The sequence below is a fragment of the Spea bombifrons genome, chromosome 4, assembly GCF_027358695.1.
Source record: "Spea bombifrons isolate aSpeBom1 chromosome 4, aSpeBom1.2.pri, whole genome shotgun sequence".
Classification (NCBI taxonomy): Eukaryota; Metazoa; Chordata; class Amphibia; order Anura; family Pelobatidae; genus Spea; species Spea bombifrons.
Window position 1 is genome coordinate 85,284,274 of NC_071090.1, and position 16,138 is coordinate 85,300,411.

Here is a 16,138-nt window from a genome sequence, read left to right on the forward strand (position 1 = left end):
AATAAAAGTTGTTCACAAAAATAACGCAACATGCAAACATGCTCTAACATGCAACAAATTTTTATAGGTAATACATCTAACTAGATTAACCCATCCCAAGAAATAAATCACATGTATCATGAAGGGCCCTTTTTAGTGCATTATCAAATATGAATCACTAACCTTGAATGCAAGGCAGACCTTTCTGGCAACCAGCTTCTCCATTGCAGTTAGCATGACAGGATACCGGATCTCTTTCCCTTCGCTATCACGTTCCACCTTCCCATCCAAAGCTGGGGACTTGCGAGCTTCTGCATGGGCATAATCCGGACCAACTGTGTACACCTAGCAAATAAAATACAATGCTTTGTTACCGTTCCATCGCAGATAGGGTTTTAAGGTGCTACAAGTAGATATCGTGCATGTGTACCTTCACGTCCGTACCATCCGTTGGCATGAACTCTTCATAAATGTAAGAGCCAGTCTTCCTTACACTGCTCTCTGGAGAGTAAACGCTGCTGCGGCTGCCGATCTATACAGACGGCAAAATGTGGAACACAACAGACAAGGGTTGTCAATAGTCAATTGCAACAATTTAAAATGCGTGAAGACATGTAAGACTTCCACGTAAGAGCTAGGTCTTCAAATGACCGAACGAAAAACAGTTTCACAAGCTTGCGTGTGTTCATGAGAATGTACATATGGAACTTGAATTAAACCGCATGTTGAAAGTGATGATTATGTTCAATATGTTGCACTAATCCAGTTTGTTACCTTTCTGAAAAGCCTCTGACTGCCACCTCCAGCTGAGGTTGGGTAATAGATATAAACATTATGGTCTTCAGCACTGACAGGCTTCTCCACAAAGGGTTTGGGGAAAATTTCTCCGTTCACTTCTACTTGGTCCTCCCCTTCCACCAGGCTGCATTCTATGGGGTAAAGAACACTCACATCTCAAAATGAGCAATTGATGCAGCCATTTTTTTAAATCTTAAACTGGTATTTACAAAACAGGTCAGTGACATCTGGCTGTTATAAAAGCTTTTGAAACACATTGCTTCAGTGCAGTAATTGGTAGAGTGCCTGTAATCCAAAGACTTCAAAGTTTAAAATAGGGAGAAAATAAGTCTATATAACTCAGAGTGACCTGGGTTTTCCTAGCTCTGTCTCAGTGCTCATAGATGGCATTGCGAAAAGATTAATGCGCAGCCCACCATACACATTGTTCAAAACGAAACAGAAATATGCATCTTGGCTGTATTACTATGTGAAGTAACAATCTTAATGGAAGGATATACAAATTGTGTTCATCTAGATGGTAAGCTGGTGAGCAGGACCCTCTGTAACTAATTATTTTATTCTAGTTTTGTCAGAACCATTGAATAGATGTATTGCAAAAAGTTCTGCCTAAATTGTTGGCGCTCCATAAATAAAAGATAATAACGATAGCTTGCCAGCAAATATATAAGGCCAGGGGAATAGGGGTTTAAAAACAGCTCTGCCTCCTCTGTGTACAAAGTTTGTTCCAATTTAATGCCACTGCTCAGTCATAAAATACCACTATTTACACCACAATGGTCCCACACCAGCTCTAGCGTGGACCTTTACTGAGCCATCAAGGGAGCAGCCTTGCCAAAGGCGGAAATGTTTCCAGCCCTTTACGACTGCAGTCGCCGTGATGCGTATTCTTAATGTAACAGGACCAGCTCTGTCTGCATCTACTGGATAGAAGATTACTATATGACTGCCGTCTGCCCCTTTGGGTCAGACATTGGCTGCCTGTACTTGATGGCACAAAAAAGGGTGAAATCACGTCACAAGACCGCAGTACGGCAGGGGTTTTGGTTCTTGTGTTCATATGCAACGGAAGCTCCCACTGCAAGAAATAAGTCTTGCCTTCTGGTCTATCTGGATCCCGATTCAACACAGCATAACGCGGCAGATCTATCCCTTCCTGCTGTAGAATCCGGTACACTTCCCTCCTACGGAAAGAGCAAACGTGTGAAGAAGGCATTAGCAGCACAATCTAAAAAAAGATCCTCTGTATAAACACGGTATAAATAGACTGAGATGCAGATGGGTTTTTCTGTAAACTATGTAATTCACATATTCCAATAAGCGCATAAAAAAAACCCTCCAAAAAAACATGCAGTCCTAAGAAGTTTGCACAATGAATTTGAAGTGTTTTCAATATTGACACTATGTCTTTGATTAACTCTAATATCCCTCTTTGCCATTTAATATTAGAAGGTGTACTAAGCCCTTTAAAGAGAAGCCCCACATACCTGTCTTGTATGAAATACTGCATGTTCAAGTCGTTGATCAGAAATGGATTGCGTAGCTTTGCGTAGGCCACGGCTTTATCCAAAGGGAATCCTGCGTAAGAACACATTGCAATGATAGAAAAATTTAATCATATCTTCAAGATGCTAACTCTGTCTCCGATATGGGAAAGAGAATACCGAAGCATGTTTAATACAATAACGGTCCTGCAGAGCAAGCAAGCTATTCCGTGAAATATATGATGAATGCACGTGCCACTGTGATAGATGTAAAGCATGATAAAACGGTAAGTAAAGCTATGGCACATATTTTCTTCACCAGTTACACATAAGCCTGGCTGTATGCTCTGTTTTATTCTTCATTATTTGTATTCTTTTTTGACATCCTTTTTATTAGAGGTTTAATATTTGACATACCCCCTAAAAAAAATTTATTGCAAAATATCACAGCCTTACCGTCTGTCTAAAACGTGTTCACGTGACACATACAGTATATAAATACATAAAATGACATGTCTATAAAGCGCACGTGTATGGTGTAGATAAAGATAAAACCATGGCAACGTTTAAAAGCCATATACTCTCCAGGGCATAATCTGTTACCAGATACACCACATTACAGTTACTTCATTTAGCCGATCTGCAGGCAGGAGGTCATTCATTATTCAAAAGTGATTTTTATCTCTGAACTGCGTTACATTAATCAACAGAACCTGTCAAAATATAGTGACAACAGAGAGAAGAAGGCCAAGAGAGTGTCTACCTTTGGAGTGGAAGGATATCAGGCAGTCACATATGGGCCAATTCTCAACAGGCTCGTTGAGGATCACATCTTCAGACATAATGACGACAGTGATGTACTCAAACTTGCACAGACGCTCCAAAATCTGAGTCATGGGCTTAGACTTGGACTTTTTGGTCATGGAGCAGATTCCCACCACAATCTGACGCTCAGGAGGCTAGATGAAAAGCCAGCCCCCAAAAAAAGGCAAACGTTAGATTATAAAACCAGAATAGATATACAACACATTATTTCTCAATATCTCCCATTGGGAATTTCTTACCATTTGCCGGGTCTGTTTCACAAGCTACTGTGGATAACAGACTGGTCACCACTCAGTTTGTCTGTGAGTGTGCACTCCTGGCCTGGATGAACATGCAGAGATACCCAGTACTGATGCCTGACTAGCGTTACAAAGATGGATGGCAGCAAAGTAAACTAGTAGCATTTTCAGAGAGCCCAGAAAAACACAACTTGTATTTGTAGCTAAAAGGGGACCCCCCAATGAAATGTTTATTTCTGATCTAATACTAAGAACAGGTTTTTCAAAATATTGTGTTGTGTCCTTAGCAAACCCCAATTCAAGACTGCATTGTTCTACCATAACGTATCATTTGTATGATTGTAAGCTCTTCTGAGCAGGGTCCTCCTACACAATCTGCCGGTGCTCTATAAATTAAGTGTCATAGTAATGCAGTCACACACATGCAAATGACTCCCAATCTCAAAAGAATTATTATAAACATGGGCTGACAATGTGTTTTGGACCGATTTCCTCTTAACAGAGAGAATCTGTTTACTGACCATCTCTAAATCACATGGAAAGTGCCCAAAATATCCCAGATCAGCAGAGTTCATTAGATTTTATATTGATGTCTTGTGTCCCTCCCAGCAGGAAACACTTTGGCGGCATACTACATTCTCTGTTTGCTTGTCTTCCTTACCGCATGCTAAGCCAAAGGTCAGAGTCCAAAGAATTCGCTTCATCTAGCCCCCCCCTTTTTTTTTTTTAAACAGCTGGAACAATTAACACTTTTTTTGTCTCAAAAAGGGTTTATTTTACTTGTAAGCCAGATGATCTGGTATTACAATTTGTACATTTCCACAGAATTTCCCACCTTCTGGTTTACTCTTATAACACTAATGCGTGAGCCATCCACATTCAAAGGTGTCAACGCTACCCGCATTACAGAAGAAGAGGTTCTCGCTACAAAACTAGAAGCAAAATAGTTTTAGATATCTCTAGATTGTAAAATCATTTGAGCACAGCCCCCCCACCTGTTTCTGTATGTTATATACTAATTGTTATGCCCTTTGTACAGCACTGCGGTATCTGATGGTGCTATATAAAACAATAATAATAAAATGAGCTAAAAACAGAAACTGCTTTCGACTACTGCCGATTGCAGGCTTTAGTTATTGAGTCCTGATACCATTTGTAGACATTTTGCATGTGATTCACAGGATTGCTGGCGCAGGGTGACTGGGCCCCTTTTAAAAGGCATGCCCACCATGCGCAGGATGCTGATCAACACCGTCCTGCATCACGCCATGAGACATTTAATAGGCAGTCCCATTTATTTCCTGTGGCACGCGGATGGTATCTTGAAACAGAGCATTGAACTGGGACGATCCAGCAAAAACCAGTACACTAGTAAGGCATGCATTATAGTGATATTACAGAAACAACCGTTTCCACATTCACGTTACAACCTAAAATGACCTCTACCGTAATTAATAAAGATCAACAGCATAGGCCATATTTTTAATACAATATGTGTTTATTCAAACATCTTTGAAAGCTCTGCTTAATAACATAATGCTGCTTTTAACTGGCCACCCAGCATCGTGTATAGCGGTACATCAATATCAACAAGGTTGTGGTTATTTGGTTGCAGCTCTCTTACCGTCTCTTCTTCCTCTTCATCTTCCTCTTCTTCATAGAAATCAACCTCTTCTGGATTCATGTTTGATTCCACAAAGTCTGTCTCATCATCTCGGGCACCAACAAAAAATCTGGGTGTCGAGCTGTCGCCCTCGCAGGGTGGGGTCAAGGATGACATCACAAAATATGGAGCCTAACATCCCGCTGAAATCATCACGTTAAAAAAAGAGATTTGGAGAATGGAGATGGGCCGCACTAGGACCTTAGTACCAGGGTGTCAGCAGCAAGGAAGTGGAGAAGGTGGCCTGGAGACACAGCCGAGGGCATGCTCTAATTCCCCAGGTGAGCCATACATGTCACTGAAACATGTCTGTCCCAAGTATCTAAAATGTCATACCCAAAAATCATTCAAGCATAGAAAAGAAAGTCCCATTAAGGCTAGCTGAAGGTAACTGAATAAAGCGTTCATTCATCCACTGCATCTGAAAAGAAAAATTAAGAAGTGTTGATTCAATATGCCAGATGGAAAAAAAACATTTTACAATAATGAATAGAATCCTCTAGAAACCACTTCCTGCAACCCAGGGGTTTTGCAGGACAAAGGAGTAGAAGCTTGCCAATGCGACTATCCTAAACCCGATACGTTATGCTTTTCTGCGTAGTGAAGGTGGTGCCCTAAGGCGCCCAGCGGGGTCACGTAATGCATCTTATGTGACCCCATTGGGCGCCTCATGCCACTCGCTTCACCACACCTCCGCACGAAAGTGTAGGGTGGCAGCTTCATGATGGCAGCGGCGCGGCAGGTCTCCACAAGGTGAGAGGGGAGTATTGTATGTGAGTGTGAGTGTACCGTAGTGTAAGACTGTGTGCATTTTGTAAATGTATAGCGTTAGCCAGTGCTTGTGTTTTTGTTGTTGGATAGTGGGTGCATGTGTTACAATATGGCATTAGCATGAGTGTGTATGTCGGCATATAGTGTGTGTATTAGTGTATGGTGTTAGTGTGTACATGAGCGTATGATGTTACAGGTGCGTGCCCCAACCTATAATGGATGAAGCAGTCATCTACAAACAGAACAGGTAAAAGCACCGGCATTGTCATTCATTGTTTCGTGCATGTGCCTTGGTAAATATTAGAGGGACGGTCTTGCTAGCCACTCGGTTTGGTTTCAGTGTGAGTTAGCCTCGGGTCATATCTTTATTACTTTTCTGATAAAAAGCGGTGGGTGCTTCATGGGAAGCAACACAGAGCTAAGAAAAGCATCAGTCATTTTTCTGATTTGATACAATAAACACCTTAGTAGCAGTTCTATGGAAAAGGAAACATATAGAAAAACACTAGCAAACACAGTTTAAGCGAAGAGCAAACCACTCAAAAGCATTGCATGGTTTAAACCGGCTACCAACACTTTGTGTCTGCAAATAATAAATGGTGAACCAAAGCAAATACGATAAGTAGCACTTAAGAAATGCTAGACAATCTCTGTGGAAAATATTAGCAGAATGAGCTGAATAACCGAACCCGCACATGATCTGACCTTACACTTATTGCTTCTTGTTGGTTACCTGTCCCTGTAATCTGTACTTATTACAAGGAAAGGGTAAAATATCTGACAGCATGCTCAGTACTCACTCTTACCAGACACTGCCATTCCACCCATGGGCTTGATTAAACTGACCTATTCACAAAAACAAACACTCATTCCCCAGAGGACTGTAAACACAAACTCAAGGAGAAAAGTGATCTTAGAGGTGAGTTAAAGTTCTGCCTTCCTGATAAGCTATGCCTAGCTCTACGTGGTCGCTCCACCCTCCACGGAGTGCTGCTTCAGCAATCACTCCAAGCCGTATAGCGTGTACGTTGTGGACACAAAGTGCTGAGCTTGCACCAATCTAGTTTTCCTTCAACACCAGATGCAGAAATACTTCTGTCTGTCTTACTTTACCAACATCTGTAAATGACAGTGAGAAATACCCTCTCTTATAATACTGAATGCACATAGAGCAGGAACATTTGATTATTATGATTAAATAACACACATCCTTCCAAGAGAAAAACTATGCAGAGGATCTAAGCCAGTGTTGTATGTGGGCATCGAGGGAACAGTACACACAACGCTGCTGGCTTCAGTCCTCAAACCAGATGCAACAAGGACATTCCTGTGCATTCCTATTTCAAGTGATTCCGTAGGAGGACACATTTTATTAGAAGACACGTCTAGGCACACTTGTGCATTCAGAATCTTATGAACTTTAATTTTAACACAATTCACCAATTTCTTTAATTTGTATAAATGTATGAAAATGAGGAAGGACCCCAATCAAACAAACAAAAACAAAACAGATGGCTTGGTGTTTTCAATCGTATTTTGTTGTTTTTCTCTCTTCAATTGGCTCAGTGTCCCCGTCTCCTTTCCTGCAGCCCCGCTTACTCTGTCACCTCTTTGAATGCTTCTCCCCGAAATCTGTTCTGTTAACTTGGGTCTCCCGGGGCACTTCAGCAAAAGAGTGGCGCCTTCGGACATCCCCATTCTTTCAATCAGGAGAGAGGGTGGGTGGCTGTCTCTGTGGCTCCACCCTTTTGCAGGGGCCAGATTACAGCAGACAGATTCATGGAGAAAGAGAGGTCCAGAAACACTTCTCTTTCTCCAATAACCTTGTAACGGGTTCAAACCTGTCTTCATTATTTTGGCCAGGAGGCCTGGTTTACGGAGCAAATAGTGGGGAGAAGAGGCTGAAGAAATAAGAAGAAAGAAGAGCAAGAAGAGGCAAGAGCGAAGTGGAGCTGCAGGGAAGCAGACATGGACACAGAAGCAGTCGGCAGAGAAGGTAGAAGGACATTGAGAGAGTGAGAAAAAGCGAAAGAGTATGAGACAACAAATTTTGCTTCAAATGGAAAAAGCCCAGGAAACTAATGTCCACGTATACTAGTCTACTACTAGGTATGAATACAGAGTAAAAGGTAGTAATGTTTTTAAGAGGAAGAAACTGTTTTTTTTTCTCTCTTCTCACTACGATTTCAATGCACCTGGTCACCCCCGCAGGCACTGATATTTCTGGAGCTTGGATATTCAAAATACTGGTAATGTACCATTGCTCGCAATAAGCACCATTAATCCAGGTTCAAATTTCTGCGCTGATGCAAAAAGTTCAGGACGTTTAGAACTGCTGAACATTAAGACACCATATTAATCGATCAATAATAATAATGTGCTCGTGGTTGTTGGGACAATTTTTAAGGACATAGTACATCCTAAGGTCATAAGAGGGTTAACGGAGGAAAAAAGCATAACTTTAATGTGCATAATTTTGCTCATTTTTACACATTACAAGAACGTTTCAACGTTGTAAAGTGTACAGCCCAAGGCCTGACAAATTACCAGGACACAGTACAGCAGTAGATTTTAGACCAAATCAAACAATTTAAACTGTGAAAAACACTTGCACCACGAAAAAAGTGCCTGTATAATTTTAATAAAAACCATATAACACTTCTTCTCCCAGTGCACCCCAATGGTATATTTACAAATGGAAACTTGATGTCAGATGTCACTGTATGAGAGTGTTTTGGCTCCAGTGATGATGAATCAAGTGGTTCAATAAAAGGGCACAGGTTGTGTTGCACCACACTAAAACTAACAGGGTTAGATTTTTAGAAAGGTGGATATTTCTAAAATGGTAAGATACTTGAGCCTTCGATGGTCTGGACATCTTAAGACGGCGTCCAGGAGAAATGAAACTATTTAAGAAAGGCAGCAGAACATTGCCTAAATGTGTAAGTAATACAGAAACTAAAAGGAAACCACTGTGGTATTTCACAGATGCATTAAATATATATTGAAGAAGCAAGCTTTTAGGAATTTAGGAACTAGGAACTAGTAATAGGGCTAAGAATAAGGGAGGATAAAATAGCCAGGGTAACAAAAAAATGTAAACATGGAATTATTCAAGACAAATGCAATGCTTTGGCAAAGTTATTTAACCAATCACTATTGCCAGGAGTAGTTCCAGAAGATTGGAAGTGGACAATTGTAGTACCACTGCACAAAAAAAACAAAAACAAAAGGTAGCAGGGAAGTCTCGGCCTGTAGTCAGACCAGTAAGCCTCGTGTCAGTAGTTTTACATTGTCGCTCATACAAAACTCGGAAATAAATTGCAGAGTTTGAGTTTGGATATTAAAATAGTTGAATGGATAACACAATGGTTATGTGACAAGACACAGAAAGCGGTAGTTAATAGTGTATATTCAGAGGAAGGTTTTGTTACTTGTAGAGTACCTGAAGCATCAGTATTGGGACCCAAACTTTTTAATATTTTTATTAGTAATATTAATAGTAAGGTAGACATTCCTTGTAGAACCAGTCAAATTATTAAAGTAAATTATAAGAATGGTACAGAGTGTAACAGCTGCAGTTTTAACGTTGATAAATGTAAAATAATGCACTTGTGAGATAAAAATTCCAAGACAGAATATAAACACTGGGGGTACTGGTCAGCAACAACAGACAACAAGGACTCAAGAGCAATTATTATTACTGCAGACTTAAAAGGTAAACAGACAATGCAATAAAGTGTCGAAAAAGTGTGTGCTGGGTTATATAGCTAGAGCCATTAGTAGCAGGAAGTAAGTGAGGCAGTTTTGCCACTTTACAGATCTCTGGTCAATCCCCACCCAACCACTGTACAGTTCTGGGGATCCCTTCTCCAGAAAGATATTGACAGAGAGAGGGGGCTCCTAAAATGGTGAATGGCTTGCAAGATAAAAAATATCAGGAAAGAGTAAGGAATCTCAATATGTAAAGTTTAAAGGGAAGAAGAGAGAAATAATATATGATAGAAACATTTAAATACTTAAAGGGAGTCTACAAAGTACAGGAGGAGAAATGTTAAAGGTCATAGTCTAAAACTGCATGGTCAATATGGCTATATTAAATCTAAAATTAAATATGGCTATATTAAATGGTTTTTATCTGCATTCAACTTCTGTTTCTAAGTTTCAATATGAAAAAATACCACACACCCTTTCACCCAGGGCTCCCAATACTAAAAATTACAAATAGTACTTTGTAATAAGCAAAGACATCTGAAGACTTTTGAGAAAACATTCTGAATTTCGTGAAGAGTGGTCTGTAGGGTGACCACATGTCCATGATTGCCCGGGACAGTTTCGCAATGGGACCTGAGGAGTGAAGGAGGCAACAGCCAATCAGGAGAGACTTCTCAACTCTCCTGATTGCCTGAGAGTTCAGAAGCCTCTACTGATAGGCCGAGTCCCTCCTGCAACCAAGCTCAGTGTGTGGTAACAGAGGGGTTAACACTCTGAATCTACTCATGTCTGTAATGATTGTATGTATATTATTAAATCTGAAATCAACATGGTTTCCAAAGATTCCTAATAATTTATTAGGAAATTAAATGTGGTCACCCTAGTTGTCTGTCATTCCGCCATCTCACAGCTGATCAGTTGGTTGTGCGAACATGGACTGTTTTTATCATATCTAACACTTCTTACCATATTTTGCGTCTCTAAAATAAACAAAAGAATCCTTGGGCTTGATTCAATGGCCGTTCTAAAATGTACACTTTTATAGAAGACTGCAGGCTAAAATCCTTCTTACAAGTAAACAATTCATGTCCTAGAGAGCAAAGCCAAAAAAGATGCTCAAGTGCATGTACATCCTAGGGTCCGCATCTCATGGTCAGTGTCTGCTGTATATCATATCCCTAGTAACGTCTAATAAGATCAAAGATTGTTTAATCGGCTTTAGTAAAAAGCAATTTTGACCGCAGAAGCTTATTAAGCAATATACCCCAGAACTCGTATGTTTGCAGGTGTTTGCTTTAATGTCTGTTTACTTCCATGAATTTGTTTAGCTTCTAGCGTTAGTAATATATATTAACGTATATGTGTGTGAGGTATTGGTATGAAAGAAATATATGATGGGATGAAAAGCCATACCTATAGATGTCAATGTGAATATATTACTGTTTAATAACAATTTTTTGTAAAAACTACATCCTGCGGGATATAGTGTAGGAGTAACATAGTGGCTTCCTTTATAAGTTACAGTTGGCACCTAATGTGTTAAATTGCGATAGGTATACTGTGTTTTGCTCTATGTACATGTGTGGGGTATGGATTTTAGCTTTCTATGGCGTGTTAAAATACCTTTAGACGCATCCTGCTGATCCTCCAAATCGTTAGTGCTCTGGAACGTACGTTAAAATCTATTCATGTATACCTCAAATACCAAAATATCGATTTCAGATTTTCTACGATCTATGATTGCTACTTGCAATTTAGTTAGGGAACTAAATCACAAACCATGCACTTTCAACCACTCTTAGCACCGATTACAGGGACACTTTAGCCATCATATGCACTTCAAAGCACAATAGCTTGCATGGGCCTCTAACCCCTTAAGGCCAACGGGCGGTCCCTAAACCCATTGAAAACAATGAATTTTGAGCCGTACATGTACGAGCTTTGTCATTAAGGGTTTACATTTTCACGGTGTCCCTCTTGCAAATGCCTGGGGTGTATTTTTGCCCCTTTCCCCACGCCCCAGCTATTTTCCCATGCAGGAGAAGTGATAAGCCGGACACAACTCCAGGGCACGTGATATACTCCCCTCCGGCCTGCTACAGGGCTGGCGCAGTGAAGGCTGCGGGCGAGGATCTATACAGAATCCTGTGCAGAAAGCAATCCTAGCCGTTCCATGGAAGCACTTCCCTGCTACTGCAGCCAACCAGCGGCAAGAATCATCGAACCACGGAGAAGGGCGACCACACCACTGCAGCTTCTACCTCAAATAAGTTTTGAATGCATATTAAAGTACTCACAGAGTAGCATACTTATATACATTCTTGTTCATGGGGTTGCCAGAGACAGTAACCTATTTCTTTACAGTTCAGATGGCTCACTCGATCAAGCCCCTTGGAGGTTTAGAGGGCAGAAATCTACTATGCAAGAAACTGAGCAGGGATACCATCAAATATCAAATGATCAACCCAATTAAGAAACTGCACATAGACTCAAAATAGGAAAATAACTCAAATAATGTTTTTTTGGTGTAAAAGAAATGTAGTACTAGATAAAACGATTGGTACCTGAGCAGAATACAGAATTGTGATGATAAATGGGATTATTTCCTCAGGAGAGGGTAACGAGGATTTGGAAAGCTTAATAAGGTGCCTGATGAGACAGCAAACCATATCAAAACCCCCAATTAAAAACTGGTGAGCTGTAAAAACGATGGAGACTGAGTAAACAACAATACTGGTGAAAATCTGTTAGGTTGGCAGGAACATACCATGGTTGCTATGGTACCAGTATCACCTAACATCCTTTGTATCAAATAACACATGATGAAGCATAAATGCATAGACCTGAATTAAACTGCCCCTATCATGGTTTTTCTATGTCACCAAAATGAGAGATCTCAGGAAAACAATGCCACGTAAGGTCATACCGTGCTAGGGAGAAAAAAAAAAACTAATAATAGTAGGGTTCTGGATCTAGCAAAAGTTCCAATTTACTCTTAGAAATACTGGAACAGTCATTTGGAGTTCAGTTTGTAATTTGTGATTTTGTAAATTAAGTTGTGCATTTAGTAATCAACAAGGACATTCCAGCCATTCAAATGCAATGTTGTATGACTTATCTGAAGGACCTACGGCCTGACATTCTTCTACAGAATTACCTGATAATGAAGGAACCATACGTTCTGCTTTGTAATAGAAAGTTGCCAAGTCCAAACCATGACATAATTGGGCTCATGTCACCAAAGCTTCCACTTTTTACTCATCCAACTATACAACGATATTCCAGATACTTTTGTTTTGGAAACTCTAGACATGCATAGAGAGAAGTACTTTTTGCTATTCTGCCATTAGTCATTAGGAAAGAGATGCCGGCAGATTCCTGGATGATGATGCACTATAGTCCTTCACACACTTCACGGATGATTTTACACCTTGCTCTTTGGGGCAGGATGGCAGCTCCTTGGAAGATGCCTTTAACGCTATATCTAGTGATGAAGGTGTTCTATTCAGCAGAATAGGCAGAACAAACAAAAAACAACCCAAAATGGGCTTTGTGATCTTCCCAATTTACACTGGGTCAGCACGGATCATCACAAATAATATCTTTACAATACAATATAACTGATCCATCCCTGCCAGCAATATCCGCCTGTATACACAGTGCGTATGCTTTCTCAAGTACTTTCCCTGGGTTAGAGCTGCTGTATGCATTAAAAAGAACAGTTACCTCATCCTAATTTTTTCTTTCCATTGCCAGATATCTGATATGAAGTGCCTTTGACGTTCGGTTACACCTTAATAAGCTTGGGGCAAAAGAAGAGAAAATAACATTTAATTAACCATTTCACAGTGATGACTACAACAACCAGATAAGTTACCACGTTCTAGAAGATAAATGGTTCTGTGCAACAAGAAGCAGCTGTCCATTCCTTGGAAATATCCCTGTCTAATATTACATCTCATATTCACACCCTGACCTTATAACTGAGCCTATTTTGGCTTGTTAGATCACACTTGGACTGTCACTAGCGCAGGCTGCACATACTGATTTTATTTAAACGGACGCATTAAAATAAATGTTACGCAAAACACCAAATGTCAACAATCTGTTGCATCATTAAAAGAACTTGATTGTGATATGGCAGAAGCAGGCTTACCCTTTAGTTGAAGATCAAATTCATTACTCATATATAATATTGGTCTTAGAGTCTAGATCAGGCTTGGGAAAATGTAGCTCTACTACGGATTACAGCTTCCATGTTACTTGGCTGCGTCAGAAACAGACACATAAAATTTGAGGGCAGATACAAACCTTCCGGCCCATCCGGTCTACATTTCTTAATGTAAAGACTCAGGCCTTAATCAGTCTTTGTTTTCGTCTGAAATTCAGGATAACCATATGCCTACCCCAGGCAAATTTAAATCCCCTCACTCTATTAGCCTCTTACCACTTCTGCTTGGAGGCTGTTGCTCTTACCTACTACCCCGGCAGTAAAGTGAAATACGTGGACATCTAAGTAAACAAAGAAACATGTTCTAGCCTGCTCAATGTCATGAACATGAAAAAGGCATCATTTATTAATATTCCTATAAGAGAAAAGGTGGCTAGTGGAAGTGTCCTGATGAATAATGGCTGAGCAAGCAGCTAAATCTATAACAAGAGGTCATAGCTTAAAACCAGAGGGTCACAGGTAATATAAGTTTTACTTAACTCAGAGGGTGGTAGATAAATGGAACAGCCTCCCATCAGAAGCAGGAACAGATGATAGGGGGGGTTTAACATGCATTGGATAGGCATAAAGCTATTGTGAATATAAGAAAAGAACAAGGACTGCTTAAAGCCTGAGTCTTAACATCAGGAAAAACATGCAGACTAGATGGCCGAACGTTTCCTACCTGCTGTCATTTAGTATACTTTTAGCGGGTGTGCATTACACACATATACGTAACTTTCCAGCACACGTATACATTTAAACCACTGGTCCAACACTACACCGGTGTCTTCCGTATGCACAGGAGCTTAAAACATTTCCTACGGTTACAATCACAATCTACTTTGTGTACACTCCCTTCACAAAAAAAAAAGGTCATGGGGCATTTGTTTACATTTTAACTTTAAGCGGTTTAGACCTGGAACCTGCATCTCCTAAGGGAATTGTGTCAAAAGTCCAAAAGGAAGCCACACAATAGATATAATCCCATCTAGCAAAGCATTAGCAATACGGATCACCAAGACAGACACATGGATGCGTGCGCGTTTATGTGGGGATATATATATATATATATATATATATAGATATATATATATATATATCTATATATATATATATAAAGGGGTGTGTATTTCAAAATATTGTTTTCATTAACCAACTTTCCAAAACAGGGCCACATTACTGTAACCTGTGTTAAGGCTTTCAGGAAACAAATGTAAGAAAATGCCACACGAATCATACAGCTGAAGGCTGGCAGAACATGTCTAAAAATGTTTGAATACAAACCCCCAGCCAGCCCCTGCATTACCGCTTGTTTATTACTAAGAAGTAAACGTTCAGCAGCCACAGAAGCCAGAAGCATTATGAACACAATCTGAGGTAACCCGACGCGTGTGACCAGCAAGTGCCACAGCTTTCCCATTACATTTCAATGACATACACGGGAAGGAGGTTTTGTCAGTATGGGGTAAACGTTCCATTACCGAGAGCCACAGCATGGCTGCCCAAATATACGATAATGACAGACGCGCTTCCTCTACACGGTAATGTGACAGCACAAGGCTCCTTCCATTGCATTATTAGCGGAATTATTGCTATTTGTACCGGACATTGCTTCCCATCACTGACCTGCCTCCTCCACGATGATCAGCCTACCGCGACTATAGCGGAGGCAAGGGGGCGGGAACCAATAGGAAACTTCCCTCAACTGGACTGGCCCAATAGGAGGAAGAGGAGGCAGGCCGCGGAAGCAAGCATGTTTAGTTGAGCGGTTCTTTTAAAGGGGGTTGGGGAAGCTTCTGTGTGAGTCAAGAGACCTGTAGCTGTGATTGCAGCGCGCATGCGCAGTACCGGCTTGTTAGGTATAGAGAGGCTTGCACACTAGGAGTTTTTTGGAGCAAAGGAAATAGCTGGCAACTAAAGCAGCACACAATTATCATTATTAACAACTTTATTTGTGACGTTGTGTTTATAGATTCGTAAAACAATTTGAGTTATGCAGACATTTACCAGAATTATCCACAAAACAGACAGTTCTGAGAATGTACAGTAGATGGCAGTAATGAGCATATCTCAGACTAATAGTGGAAAGTTCTACCTACCTGAAGAGTGTCAATGTAAAAACTCTGATTAGTTGTAAGACATACTAGTGTATGTGTTAAATATTATTATCTTTTATTTATATAGCTCTTCTTACACTCCATACAATCAGTGTGACAAAACTAGACAAGCCCATACATTAGGCAAAGAGGGCCTTGCTATTCACACAGATTTATGTAATGTCTTGGTACAGATGGCTCCTGGCTTTTGTTACCGGCTCCTGGATAAAACTACCCAACGGCAAAGGTGTCCTTGAATTTGATTTGCAATGTTGGGAGCAAGCCCGGACAGGCCATCTCACACACTTGGGCGATTGACCAGTGGCCCGCGGCCGTCAGCACTCCATACTCACCCG

General features: G+C 40.5%; 1 protein-coding gene across 12 annotated transcripts in view; it reads right to left on the bottom strand.

The window, feature by feature from the left end:
- Window positions 1-15,336, bottom strand: part of PPIP5K1 (diphosphoinositol pentakisphosphate kinase 1) — a 61,699-nt gene extending 46,363 nt beyond the window's left edge. For 11 of the 12 annotated variants that reach the window (XM_053462016.1, XM_053462013.1, XM_053462011.1 and 8 more), the window contains exons 1-8: window positions 15,313-15,336; window positions 4,950-5,409; window positions 3,025-3,220; window positions 2,265-2,355; window positions 1,876-1,961; window positions 754-908; window positions 410-511; window positions 163-324 (exon numbers count right to left, since the gene is read on the bottom strand). In XM_053462016.1, the coding sequence (XP_053317991.1) occupies window positions 163-324; window positions 410-511; window positions 754-908; window positions 1,876-1,961; window positions 2,265-2,355; window positions 3,025-3,220; window positions 4,950-5,105 (948 nt within the window). In that variant the 5' untranslated portion in view covers window positions 5,106-5,409; window positions 15,313-15,336. Of the gene's footprint in view, window positions 1-162; window positions 325-409; window positions 512-753; window positions 909-1,875; window positions 1,962-2,264; window positions 2,356-3,024; window positions 3,221-4,949; window positions 5,410-15,167; window positions 15,270-15,312 lie in introns of those variants that run through there. The other variant, XM_053462005.1, reaches the window with a different exon arrangement.
- Between the last annotated feature and the right edge of the window lie 802 nt (window positions 15,337-16,138).